Source organism: Sitophilus oryzae, unplaced genomic scaffold (genome assembly GCF_002938485.1).
Source record: "Sitophilus oryzae breed Bouriz unplaced genomic scaffold, Soryzae_2.0 scaffold_808_pilon_pilon, whole genome shotgun sequence".
Taxonomy (NCBI): domain Eukaryota; kingdom Metazoa; phylum Arthropoda; class Insecta; order Coleoptera; family Curculionidae; genus Sitophilus; species Sitophilus oryzae.
The window spans coordinates 2677011-2689285 of NW_022147426.1; the positions used below are offsets into that span (position 1 = coordinate 2677011).

The 12275-nt window shown below is 31.5% G+C and overlaps 1 protein-coding gene across 2 annotated transcripts in view; it reads right to left on the reverse strand.

Moving 5' to 3' along the window:
• Nucleotides 1-261: 261 nt before the first annotated feature.
• LOC115888890 (ankyrin repeat and death domain-containing protein 1A-like) overlaps nucleotides 262-12275 on the reverse strand; it is a 148798-nt gene continuing 136784 nt past the window's right edge. The window contains exons 7-14 of one of the 2 annotated variants that reach the window (XM_030908758.1): nucleotides 11789-11992; nucleotides 9888-10085; nucleotides 8221-8319; nucleotides 7659-7757; nucleotides 4623-4817; nucleotides 1988-2243; nucleotides 615-743; nucleotides 262-476 (exon numbers count right to left, since the gene is read on the reverse strand). In XM_030908758.1, the coding sequence (XP_030764618.1) occupies nucleotides 391-476; nucleotides 615-743; nucleotides 1988-2243; nucleotides 4623-4817; nucleotides 7659-7757; nucleotides 8221-8319; nucleotides 9888-10085; nucleotides 11789-11992 (1266 nt within the window). In that variant the 3' untranslated portion in view covers nucleotides 262-390. The remainder of the gene's footprint in view (nucleotides 477-614; nucleotides 744-1987; nucleotides 2244-4622; nucleotides 4818-7658; nucleotides 7758-8220; nucleotides 8320-9887; nucleotides 10086-11788; nucleotides 11993-12275) is intronic. The other variant, XM_030908759.1, reaches the window with a different exon arrangement.

Genomic DNA, 12275 nt, shown 5'->3' on the forward strand with positions numbered 1-12275 from the left:
TTATACAGGTATGGACGAACCAAAGCAGTTAAAAAATATGTAGGTGGCGCCCTCTACAAGTAGGAGTCATATTGACATGAAAATCAAATTTCTCATGACAAAAAAATACCAGACACCAATTTTCATCCAAATATTGACGTTACTTCATAAATTATTTGGAAAAAATCGAAATAAAAATGAAACTTCTACACCCTGTATCTCCGAAACTAAGCATTTTAGGACATACATTTATACGAACTTTTTTACTTATTTTAATCTGCAGAATATGCTGCCGAAGTTTTCGGAATACAGTTCGGACCACCCTGTGTACGATATTAATTTTAATATGGTATGTATTATCGCTATAACCCAAAAAAGTATTTTTATGTACATGATGGAAATGAAACGAATTTAACATATACTACATCTAGTGCATTTCTGTTTCTGCCCTCTTCGTCTAGCCTCATTCTCTTGGTCAATTTTTCTTCGTAAAGTATCTATAAAAGAAATAAAAAAAATAATTAGATTATTAGGCGAAAAAAATAAAAAAATATCATGGTCTTTTACTGACGTTAAGTGTATTTTCTATTTTACTATTTAAATCAAATTAATATTTGTTTTTCTAAATAGTGTACCTGCTAATGGTCTTTTTCCTATGGCAACTAAACTTTCGTAGAGCTCTTTAATGGGATTGACATCTGATCCTAAACCGTGAGCCCATATCAGCATCATTCGAAATCCGTGTTCTTTATAACTGGATGGACCTGTAATAAACCAAAATTTTCTTACTCAAAAATATACTAAGTAATCTTCTATCCCTTCGTTCGTTCGTACAAAGATATTTCAATAAACAATTAATAAATCTCCGTACAATTTTGCGTTTTAGTATAATACTAGCGTGTCGAATTAATCATTTGTAATGGTGGATAAAATTTTCTCACACTTATGTCAGCAAGAAAAAAAACAATATGGCGATATTATTATGTAACTTGGATATTTGAGGGGTAGTTTTATCTCGTTGGAATTTGACTTTCGAAAAATCCGTTTGCCAAAAATAAGCTTTTAACGTCAAGCAGTTTAAGCAGAATCGTGGTTAATCAATTACCCAACTTTTTGGAACACCCTGTATGATTTTTTAAAAAATTTCAAATATGTATTAAAAAAACCAAATAAATTATGCATGTCCAAGCGTTTTCCCGAAAGACTAACCGTTTTTTTAAATAACAAATATTGTAATATTTAAGGGGCGTTTTTACCCTCTTGGAATTTGAGATTCGAGAAACCCCTCCTTATCGAACCTCTACACCCCACAGTCAATCCGTTTGCCAAAAATCGGCTTTAAACGTCAAGCAGTTTAAGCAGAATCGTGATTACTCAATGGTCATATTTTATGAAACACCCTGTATAAACTTTTAAAAAATCTTAAAATATGTAAAACAACAAAATAAAATATACGTGTTTAAGAGTTTTTCCGAGAAACTCACCGGTTTTTAAATAAAATATATTCTAATATTTGAGGGGTGGTTTCACCCCCTTAGAATTCGAGTTGAGAAAAATCCCTTCTTATCGAACCTCTACACCCTAAAGTCAATCGGTTTTCCAAAAATCAGCTTTTTACGTCAAGCGCTTTAGGCAGGATCGTGATTAATCAATGACCAGAGTTTTCGAAACACCCTGTATACATTTTTAAAAAATCTTAAAATATGTAAAAAACAAAATAAAATACACGTGTTTAAGCGTTTTTTCGGAAACTTGACCGTTTTTTAAACAAAAGATATAGTAAGATTTAAGGGGTGATTTCACCCCCTTGGAGCTGGAATTTCGAAAAATCCCTTCTTATCGAACCTCTACACCCTAGAATAAACCTGTATGCCAAAATTGAGCTTCTTACTTTGAGTGGTTTGAGTAGGATCGTGATTAATCAGTGAGTCACTTAAACAAGGACTTTATATATTAGTATAGATTTGCTTAATTTTTTTAATGCTTAAAATCTAAGAAAAGAACTTACCATTATATTGATGTTCTATCGCTTTAATTTGGTCTTCGGTGAAGGCCCAATGCGATGCCAATCTCTTCCACTCTCCGTGACTCAGGTGCTTGTAGGCTAATTTGTATAAAATCTCTTTCAGCCTCTCGTATTCCTTGACTCTAGTCTCATCTTTACTTTGAGACCGCCATTTGCGACTCAGTTTTGGTTTCAATCCCACCGCGCTTTCTCTTCTACTCTCTCTTCTACTGTCTCTTCTACTTTCAACAACTTTTTCCTGAAACGAAAATTAGACAAAATATACATCTGATTTCATACTGTCTTTATTTTACGTTTTGTACCGGGTGTCCCACTAAGAATAGCTCTCGGCTGTATCTCGGAAAGTATTAGCCGTAGGGTTTACGGAAAAAAATATTTATAACAAAAGAGGCTATGGGAAATTGCTGGAAATTATTTTCAAGTTTGTACAACGACCGCTAGGGGGCAAAACTGGAACAACAAATATGAAAATGGAGTTTTTACACAATTTTGCCTAGATAAAGTGTACTATAAGTAATGGCTTCATAATCTTCAGTAAATTTTGAATATTTTTTGTTAAAGTCATTTTCCCCTATCTACCAAAATAAAGTGGTGGGGGAAGGTTAGATCTGTTTTTATTTAAATATTAATAACTCTGGACTGGATGATTGGAATCCATATAAATCCTCTATATTGTACCATATAAACAATAATTATAAGCTTTTGAACGTAGACGCTAGGGGGCGTAGACTTAAAATTTAACAAACATTGCGCGTTTTTTCAAAAAAATTAAATGCAATAGTATATATAATTTTAGCTGATAGTAAAGAGTAGTAAAAGCTTAAAAAGTCAGCGAAAACCGCATCTTGATATCTTCTTTCAAACCGAAGATATTAGCAAAATTATAATAAATACCAAAAAATAAGCGCTTAATTACTTTATTTTTACAACACGGTATCAGTAGCCCTCTTAATTATGCCCATTCTAACAAAAAAAAATTAGATAGAAACAGTTAGTTTATTTTAAAATCGACGATATACCAGAAAACCATAATATATCAGAGGTATTAATATCTAATAATTAAGATATTAATAACAGTGAACAAGAAACGATGATTCAGTGAAGTCATGGTAGGCTTTGGAAAAAAGTTGCTTTTGACGTAATACGTAAACGTCAAATTGTTATTAGATCAACATTTTGATTATCTTAGCAGCGTTTTTTATCTTTTGATTGATTTTTCAAAATGCCAACAACTTCAACTATTTCAAATAATAAAGGCATTTTGAAAAAGCAATCAAAAGATGAAAAACGCTAGTAAGACTGTCAAAATGTTGATCTAATAACTAGCGGATTGAACATGCGTGTCTTGCTTTTAAAACAAAATCGAAATTATGTTAAACTCCTTTGTACTAAATTAGTTCAACAAAAGTTTCCACCTTCCTCTATTTTCTTTTACTCAAGTAGTTTTTCTTTTCTTTCTAACTCTTAAATTAGCTTATTCCCTAGGGAGTCGAACATTTGTCGAACACTCGGGGTTCTCTCTTTCCTTTCCTTATTTCTTATCTTAAATTCTTTACTTTCTGTTCCCATGGTCTCCATTAATTCTCCTACGTTCTAAAAGCAGCCCTGTTATCAAGTGCTTTCCTTTCGGTAAAGGCCAAACGGGTACAGTATTGAATAAATAAAACCGTTAGTAATGGTTATATCTCTGTAGTACCTATGTATATACGACGGAGAAGAAAAACGGTATCAAAGTTGGTTTGGAAATGACGATCGCTGTAATTTTATATGTAAAATTATATGATGAAAGTCGTAAATCTTCATTTTCAAGGTAACTTGGTCAGATAGGGATTTTGAGATGTCTACAAATAGATTCTGAGAGAGGGAAACGATTTTGAAAGTTTGAGGAAGTAGATACATTCACATAACTCAAGAAATTATGGCAAGAATAATGACAGAAAATAGGTGTGTTAGTGCACTACAGAAAATTATTAAGAGTAAGTACATCTATAGAAGTTAAAAAAAAAATCAGAATGTACCAAACAATGATACGAACAATAATTGTGCTGCATGCATGTGAAACGTGGACGTTCAATGCAACGGAAAGTTCGAGGCTAGAGATTTGGGAAAGAAAAATACTGAGGAAGATAGAGATAAGGAGGAGGAGAGAAGATAGACAACATATGGACTAGAAGAACAAATTAAGAATTAAAGCAATTATGTCGGGCAACGAGTATAACGGCAGTGGCAAGAGCACAAAGACTGAGATGGCTGGGACACATTGAAAGAATGGCTGAAGCAAAGGAGGGGTAGACCGAGAATCAGACGGAAAAAGGATGTTGAAGAGGACTTGAGAAGGATAAGAGTGGATAGGTGGAGAATAAAGGCGAAAGACAGAAACAAATGGATTAAGGTAACCAATCAAGCCATGATCCATTTACGCTTTTAGAGCTATTATATATAATCTTCTAAACCACTTATACTTTGATATATGTACTAATAATAAAAAATAAATAATAAAAAATAAGTAATAAAAAATTAATATTAAAAAATAAATAATAAAAAATTAATAATAAAAATACAAAAAAATACTTAGACTAAACTACAACAACAACGACCTCTTGAGCATTGTACTTACATGTGCCGGGTAGTCTAATCTCGCTGTCTTGATGATCATATCGACGATGGCGGTGAAACTACCCCTGGCGGCGATATACAGGGGCGTCCTGCCTCCCTGTTCCCTTTGTTCGATGTCAGCCCCCGCGGCCAACAGCAGTCGACATATTTCGGTGTGCCCCATTTCCGCCGCGATGTGAATGGGCGACTGCAGACGCTGCAACAACCACGGTGATTCGGTTAAATTGAGAAACTTTAAGGCCGATTCACAATATAATAACGGTCGCGGTCAGTTAATGGTTGCTTTATACTTCCGATGTTAACCCTAACACTATCATTAAGAGTCCATTTCACTAGTGCGAAAAAGTAGTAACATAAGCGTTCGGAATTTAACGTTTTATGTAAAACTGGCTAGGTATTTTTACACAAATGAACAAGGAAATTAGAGATAATGGATTATACTATATCGTATTGTAGCACATTTTTAGACAACTTTTTTATTTTTAAGATTTTGCTGGTCAGACATCAACAAAATATTTCTTATGTTTGGACTAAATTTTCTCGAAAATAAAGACATAATTTAAAATTCCGTTATAATACGGAGATAGATTGAAGTTTTGTGATTACAGGGATATATAATTTATATGGTTTTGTAACAAATTGCTCTCTATTTTATGGCAAATGCTGAAGCTCTGCAAACTTTAATCAAGCCTTAATCAAAGCATGTGTGTTTGGAATTTTGGGTGTGGCTTAACACGACAGGATCGGGCTAAGCCTTAGGCAGATTTCTGAAATATAATATATATTTCCTTCGGCCACACACCCGCTTACCCGACCCCTGAGAGCGACCCGGAAATACAGCGTAATAGACTCTTAACAGACTTTACATATTCAGGTATGTGACAAATAGGTGCACGAATATTTGTGTATAAGTGATACCAAATACCAATTAAACTTCTAGTTGCCAACCATGGACATATTCGGCGCCGGGCTGATTAACTGGAATTGAAATTTCCCGCCGGGGAGTCAGGTGGTAGCTCTGCTTTAAAAAATTTCAAGTTGCCACATTTATTTATTTATTTCCTGACATTGTCATTCGTTTTGACACTTTAGTTTTGTATTACGGATTTTTGGTTTAAATAAATTGTGTTGTGATACCCCAAGCTTAAAAAATTTTACTGCCAGACCTTGCAGTCGAACATTGTTCTTTTTAGAAGCCTAATAGCCTTTGCTAAAAGGCTATCGCAAGCCTTTTCGCAATAGCCCTTTATGTACCTTAAGTGCTGTTAAGGAGGTGAGTTTTGTTGATGCAAGTAACTGTATATTATGTATATTTCATGTAAACTATATCAGTTTTAAAATACAAACCAAAAATACGAGGAATAATTATGTTTTCCATGTATTCTACAACATATTTATTAATCCGTGGTATCTAACTAGCGTGACGTCATAAATCTCGCTCCGAGGCTGTTCTATTAGAGACGGCATTGGTCTGATATTTAGAAATGTCAAAGGCTGATGACATTTTACTTTTGTCAATTATGACATTTCGCATAAGTTTCGCATTGATTTTTGCAAGAAGAGGAAGAACTGTCACTTGTTTTGTTATTTTCCTTTTCTATTTCACGAAAGTAAAAAGAGTTACCTATCTGATTCGTTCCGGCACTCATTTTAAAGAATCTATTTCACGAAAGTAAAAAGAGTTACCTATCTGATTCGTTCCGGCACTCATTTTAAAGAATATCAGTAACTTTTTGGATAGAGGGATTTTATATTTACCATGTTGGTAAAAAATAACGGTCAAAATTCAAAGTTATTCATTTTATAGACTATAGAACTATATATAGTGCATACTTATACGTATTGTTTAGTAATAATCACTTAACTAATATTCTATTTCAGAATCGGTATATGGTTACTTTATGTTTACTACCTAATTTGATCTGTCATGATGTTTTATCTATTATAATTATAATGAGAAATTACGATATTCTTGAAGTTATAATTAAGAAAATGTAATAACAACACGTCTAATATTCTAAATATTTGATTAACATTGCCTGTAGCTCAGTTGTTTTCAAATTTAATTAATTCACTCTTCCAAGTTCTAAAATTAAAGATATATTTCATAATTACTATGTTATTTTGAAAGCAAGCAGTTCGTAACATAACAATTAACAATATGTATAAAGTTCGGGAGTTAACTCAACGTCCAAAATTCCAATTAAATTTAATATCTATTTTGACGTTAGCTAAATTACGTAAACCATCATTAGTTTTTTAATTATGTTTTTGATACATTTTGTAACTTAATTGGGACAAATAAAGAAATGTTTAAAAACATTAAAAGTTACTGAATGTTAGTTATCAACATCGAAGCAATTATATTGAGCCACACCTAGTTTAATTATAAACTACAACAGCTCTATAATAGATGTAAAACAGTGTTTTCCCTGTGAGCGTTTGGCTATTAGAGAGTCGCTCTCATATGACCATTGGCTACTGCTTTGCGTCCGATAATTGTTTGCATCGTCTAAAATACAACTAATTTACTAGGTTAATTAAGTATATATATAGGTGATAAAGTTCAGAGTTTGTGCATGGTTTAACAGACTCAGATCAGTAGCGGCACCTTGGATGAAGCAGGTGAAGCAAAATTTCAGTCCGAAGAAAAATATTTGGATTGTCCCGCGGTTTTTAACACGACACACATATCTAACAGGTCTCCTCAATGAACACCTCAGTAGATTGAATCTAAAAAACAACGGCGAATGCAGATTCTGTAACGTACTAACTTTGGTACGATTAATATCGGAGATGGAGAACTAACCTCTGTAAAACCGTCTCAGATACTGGGTTTTGTCAAAGCCCTGAGACCTTATGATGAGTTATAACTCAAGAAAGGGGGACACAATAGATCTATATGATCGCGTAACATCTCCATCTAAAAATACTGTTTGATATTGCTTTGCTTGACAAATGACCCCGAGCTACGCTACTGATATAACTGTTTCTTTCACGCAATTGTTACGCAATATAATAAAGCGAAATCTCCTACCTTGTTCAAATAGTTCAAATCTGCTCCTTTGTTGATTAAAATTTCCACAGTTTCCACCACGTTAGCCTGGCAAGCCATGTGTAAGGCCGTGTTTCCACACTAAAACGAACGTATAAATATAGTTTATTAGCGAAGGCCTAGTAGAATGTATTTATGTAAATAATATATAAACTATGTATACAACAAAATGTTTATGAATATTTGTGCTATCCACGATAACAAAAAAATATGAATAAAATGTCAATGATATTAAATGCAAAATGCTTATCGGATGTTTATCATAATTAATAAGAATGTGATTCACACTTATTTATTATACACACATATTTTATTATTTGCTTTTAATTGATGTTTACCTTATAAGTCCGGTAAATCACACAACTTTTACAGTGTTGTCAGTACTAACATAAGCTGTGAATTTGATGAAAAATGCTTTGGGATACCCACGCAACGAAGAAAGGAGTAAGAAAAGCTGATAAAATGGAGTCGATAGTATGAAATAAAATATATATGTTGATATACCAATAAAAATAGAGCCAAAAAATTTAGTAATTATGCTTACATGGTTTTGTTTTGATATGGAGGCTCCGTGTTGCAGAAGACATTCTAGAATCCCTCGACTCCCTAAACTTGCTGCTATATGCAACGCTGTAGATCCTTTCTATAAATAAACAGTAAAAATAATAAAGAATAATTAACAACACTTTACAAAAATACTGACTAGCAAGTATTTCGTGGACATAGAGACTTATTTTTACTACGAATAAAAAATTCTGAATAAAACTCAATACATAATATTATTTTTGACATGTGGTCAATTTTTATAAGATACACTGTATTGTAATTTATTGTCTTAAAACGTAAATTTACAGAAAAAGTGTAAATTTACAAAGAAATTGTAAATTTACAGAAAATCTGAACAGAAATGTGTAATTTTCCAGAAAAAATGTAAATTTACAAAAAAATGTAAATTTACAGAAAAACTGTGAATTTACAGAAAAGTAAAATTTTACAGAAAAAGTGTAAATTTACAGAAGAACTGTAAAATAATACGTGGCCAAATTTATTAGACGCTCTGTATTGTAATTGCCATACACATACGGTCCATTTTTAAAAATTGCATGGGTAGTTAGTGCATATTTCGTTTACAAACTCCGATTGTGTAAACGTTCTTATTAATTCCCGAAACAAAAAATTTGAATAACGGATCATTAAAAATTCGTGTTTATGTTGCTTGCTGCAGGTACACTGAAATTGGAAAATGCAATTTTGCAATACTGTAAAATTGAATAGTAACGTAAAAAATATCGAGCTCAATAATGCAATATTCATAGGAGCAATTATGTATGAAACAGAAGTGCTTTTAATTTGTATTTTGCCTTTTTTGGAAATATCGAAATACAAATTCTAAATGAGTGAGGTATTCTTAGTAAAACGGTAATTAACTTTTTAAAAAGCACGTTGAAATGTCAAAATGTATCGAAAAATTGCGTTGGTTTCAATATTTTTCACAAAATACCTTAGGCCACCATGTTATAACTTAAAATATTTCTCTGTGGATTGGAAAAATTATAAAAAAATGTAAAAATGCAAATTTATAGAAAAAGTGTAAATTTACAGAAAAAAATTTAAATTTACAGAAAAAGTGTAAATTTACAGAAAAAGCGTAAATTAAAAAAAATATTTTTTTAATGTTACACTTTAATTTACAAAAAAATGCAAATTTATAGAAAAACTGTGAACTTACAGAAAAGTGTAATTTTACAGAAAAGGTGTAAATTTACAGAAAAATTGTGAACTTATAGAAAAGTGTAAATTTACAGAAAAACTTTACATTTACAGAAAAACTGTACATTTACAGAAAAACTGTATATTTTACTAAAAATATTTCGGAATGTCGGAATGGCAGTTCTACGCTTCCGTATAATAGAAATCTTCATAAAAAATAAAATGTTAAATTTCATTCCAAGTTTTTTTTACTTTTTGTCATGTTTTCACTTAAAATATTTCTCTGTGAATTGAGTAAAATTTCAATATTCAGCATTATCTGCAACTTTCAAACAATTCCAAATATTTTACATTACTTTTGAAACAGTATATGTCACCGATATATATGAATTCTGCCATTCCCTGAAAAGCCTAGCCATCTCACGTAATTGAAAAGCTGTAAATTTCAGTTACTACTGGTTTCAGTGATCAAATGATATTTGATTATATAAAATTAGGTACCTGATTTTCACTATCAGGATCTGCTCCGTTCTCCAACAAGATCTGAACCACTCTGTTCTGTTGGTGCTGGGCAGCTACGTGGAGCGGCGTGTTTTCCTGATTGTCTTTGGCTTCCATGTCTGCCTCTCTGGCTAGCAGGAACTGGGTAACTTCGGCGTGACCGCCTTGGCAAGCTTCGTGAAGGGCAGACTTGTTCTCCTATAACAAAAACATTAATTATAGTTATTAAAACAGTTATTTACCCTTGAAGCACTGCTCTTTTTAATATTCCGAGATTAATATCTAGTTGAATTGAAGGTTACAACAATCTACCTAAGTTTACATAAGAATTTCATCCCTGATGATGTAGTAAACTACCACATCTTTATGGATTACCAAAAATTCACAAAGAATGGTTTGTCACTCAGAACTATCACTTGTTCAAGGGTAGTAGATTTCTTCTTCTAATTGTTTAACCATTAATATGAAAAAACATCTTCGTCTTTAAAGAATTCAGAACATTTTGTACCTATATTTAGAAACATACAATAGTTTATTAGACAAATTTTTTTGTTTTGACGTAGAGTATCTATATTTTTTTGAAAAAGAAAAAAAAATGAGAAAGAGAAGAACTTATCTCTGCCGTTTCTGCCGTTTCTGAAGTAGAAACAATGTTGTTACTAAGGCAGAAATTGATAGAAAAAATGCAAAATTACAGAACAAGTGTTAATTTACAGAAAAAGTGTAAATTTACAGAAAAACTGTAAATTTACAGAAAAAGTGTAAATTTACGGAAAAAGTGTAAATTTACAGAAAAGTAAACTTACAGAAGTGTAAATTTACAGAAAAAGTGTAAATTTACAGAGAATTGAACTTACAGAAGTGTAAATTTACAGAAAAAGTGAAAATCTACAAAAGACACTAATCTTACAGAAGAATGTAATTTTACAGAAAAAATATAATCAGGAAATGTGAAAATTTGCAAAAAGTGTAAATTTACAGAAAATTAAACTTACAGAAGAGTAAATTTACAGAAAAAGTGTAAATTTACAGAAAAATGTAAATTTACAGAAAAGTATAAATTTACAGAGAACTGAACTTACAGAGGAGTGTAAATTTACAGAAAAAGTGTGAATTTACAGAAAAAGTGTAAACTTACAGAAAAATGTAAATTTACAAAAAAAATAAACATACAGAAGAATGTAAATTTACGGAAAAAGTGTAAATTTACAGAAACAGTATAAATTTACAGAAAAAAATTGTAAAGTTACCGGAAAAGCTTAAATTTACAAAAAAACATAAAATCTACAAAAAAAATGTAAACATAGTGTAAATTAACAGGAAAAGTGTAAATTTACAAAGATATTGTAAATTTATAGAAAAAGTGTATATTTACAAAAAAATGTAACTTCACAGAAAAACTGTGAACTTACCGAAAAGCGTAATTTTACAGAAAAAAATTAAATTTACAGAAAACTGAACTTAAAGAGTGTAAATTTACAAAAAAAATGTAAATTTACAGAAAAAATGTAAATTTACTAAAACAAAATGTAAATTTACAGAAAAACTTAACTAACAGAAAAGTGTAAATTTACAGAAAAAAGTGTAAATAACTGGACTAAAACTTAACTTTACTTTACTAAAAACACTTGTAAATTTATAGAGAAAGCGTAAATTTACAAAGATATTAAAATTTACAGGAAATTTGTATATTTACAAAAAAATGTAACATTACAGAAAAACTGTGAACTAACAGAAAAGTGGAATTTTACATAGAAAGTGTAAAGTTACTGAAAAATTGTAAATTTACAGAAAATTGTATTTTTACAGAAAAACTGTAAATCTACAGAAAAACTAAATTCTTTCGATAGAGTATGAAATAAAGTAGAATTACTGTAATTATTACATATATCCCGTTGTACCTTGTTTTTCTTATCCAAGCAGGCGCCCATTTCTATTAGTCGCTTCACGATGCAAGCGTGGCCGTTAGCCGCGGCGTGGAACAACGCCGTCTGTCCCTCCGCGTCAATAGCATCGATATGCACGTCTTCTAGAGTATCCAGTAAAAAATCGATTACGTTAGCTCTGTTATTTCTAGCGGCACATATAAGCAGCGTATACTGAGCCTAATAAACAGACAAAGGTGTGGTTGCTAGATTAATATTGGGTTAGGAATGCACAACGCCAATGACTACACATGTTAAAGTGGATCTCTAACACAGAAAAACCTCTATTCATGAAGAATTTTTTGGTATTCACAAACAAAGGTATAGACAGCAAAATTTTTGAAAAGAAGTGCACAATAAACGCCAGTATAGAGGGTGGTCCAAACTGTATTCCGGAAACTTCGGCAGCATATTCTGCAGATAAAAATAAGTGAAAAAGTTCGTATAAATTATGTCCTAAAAT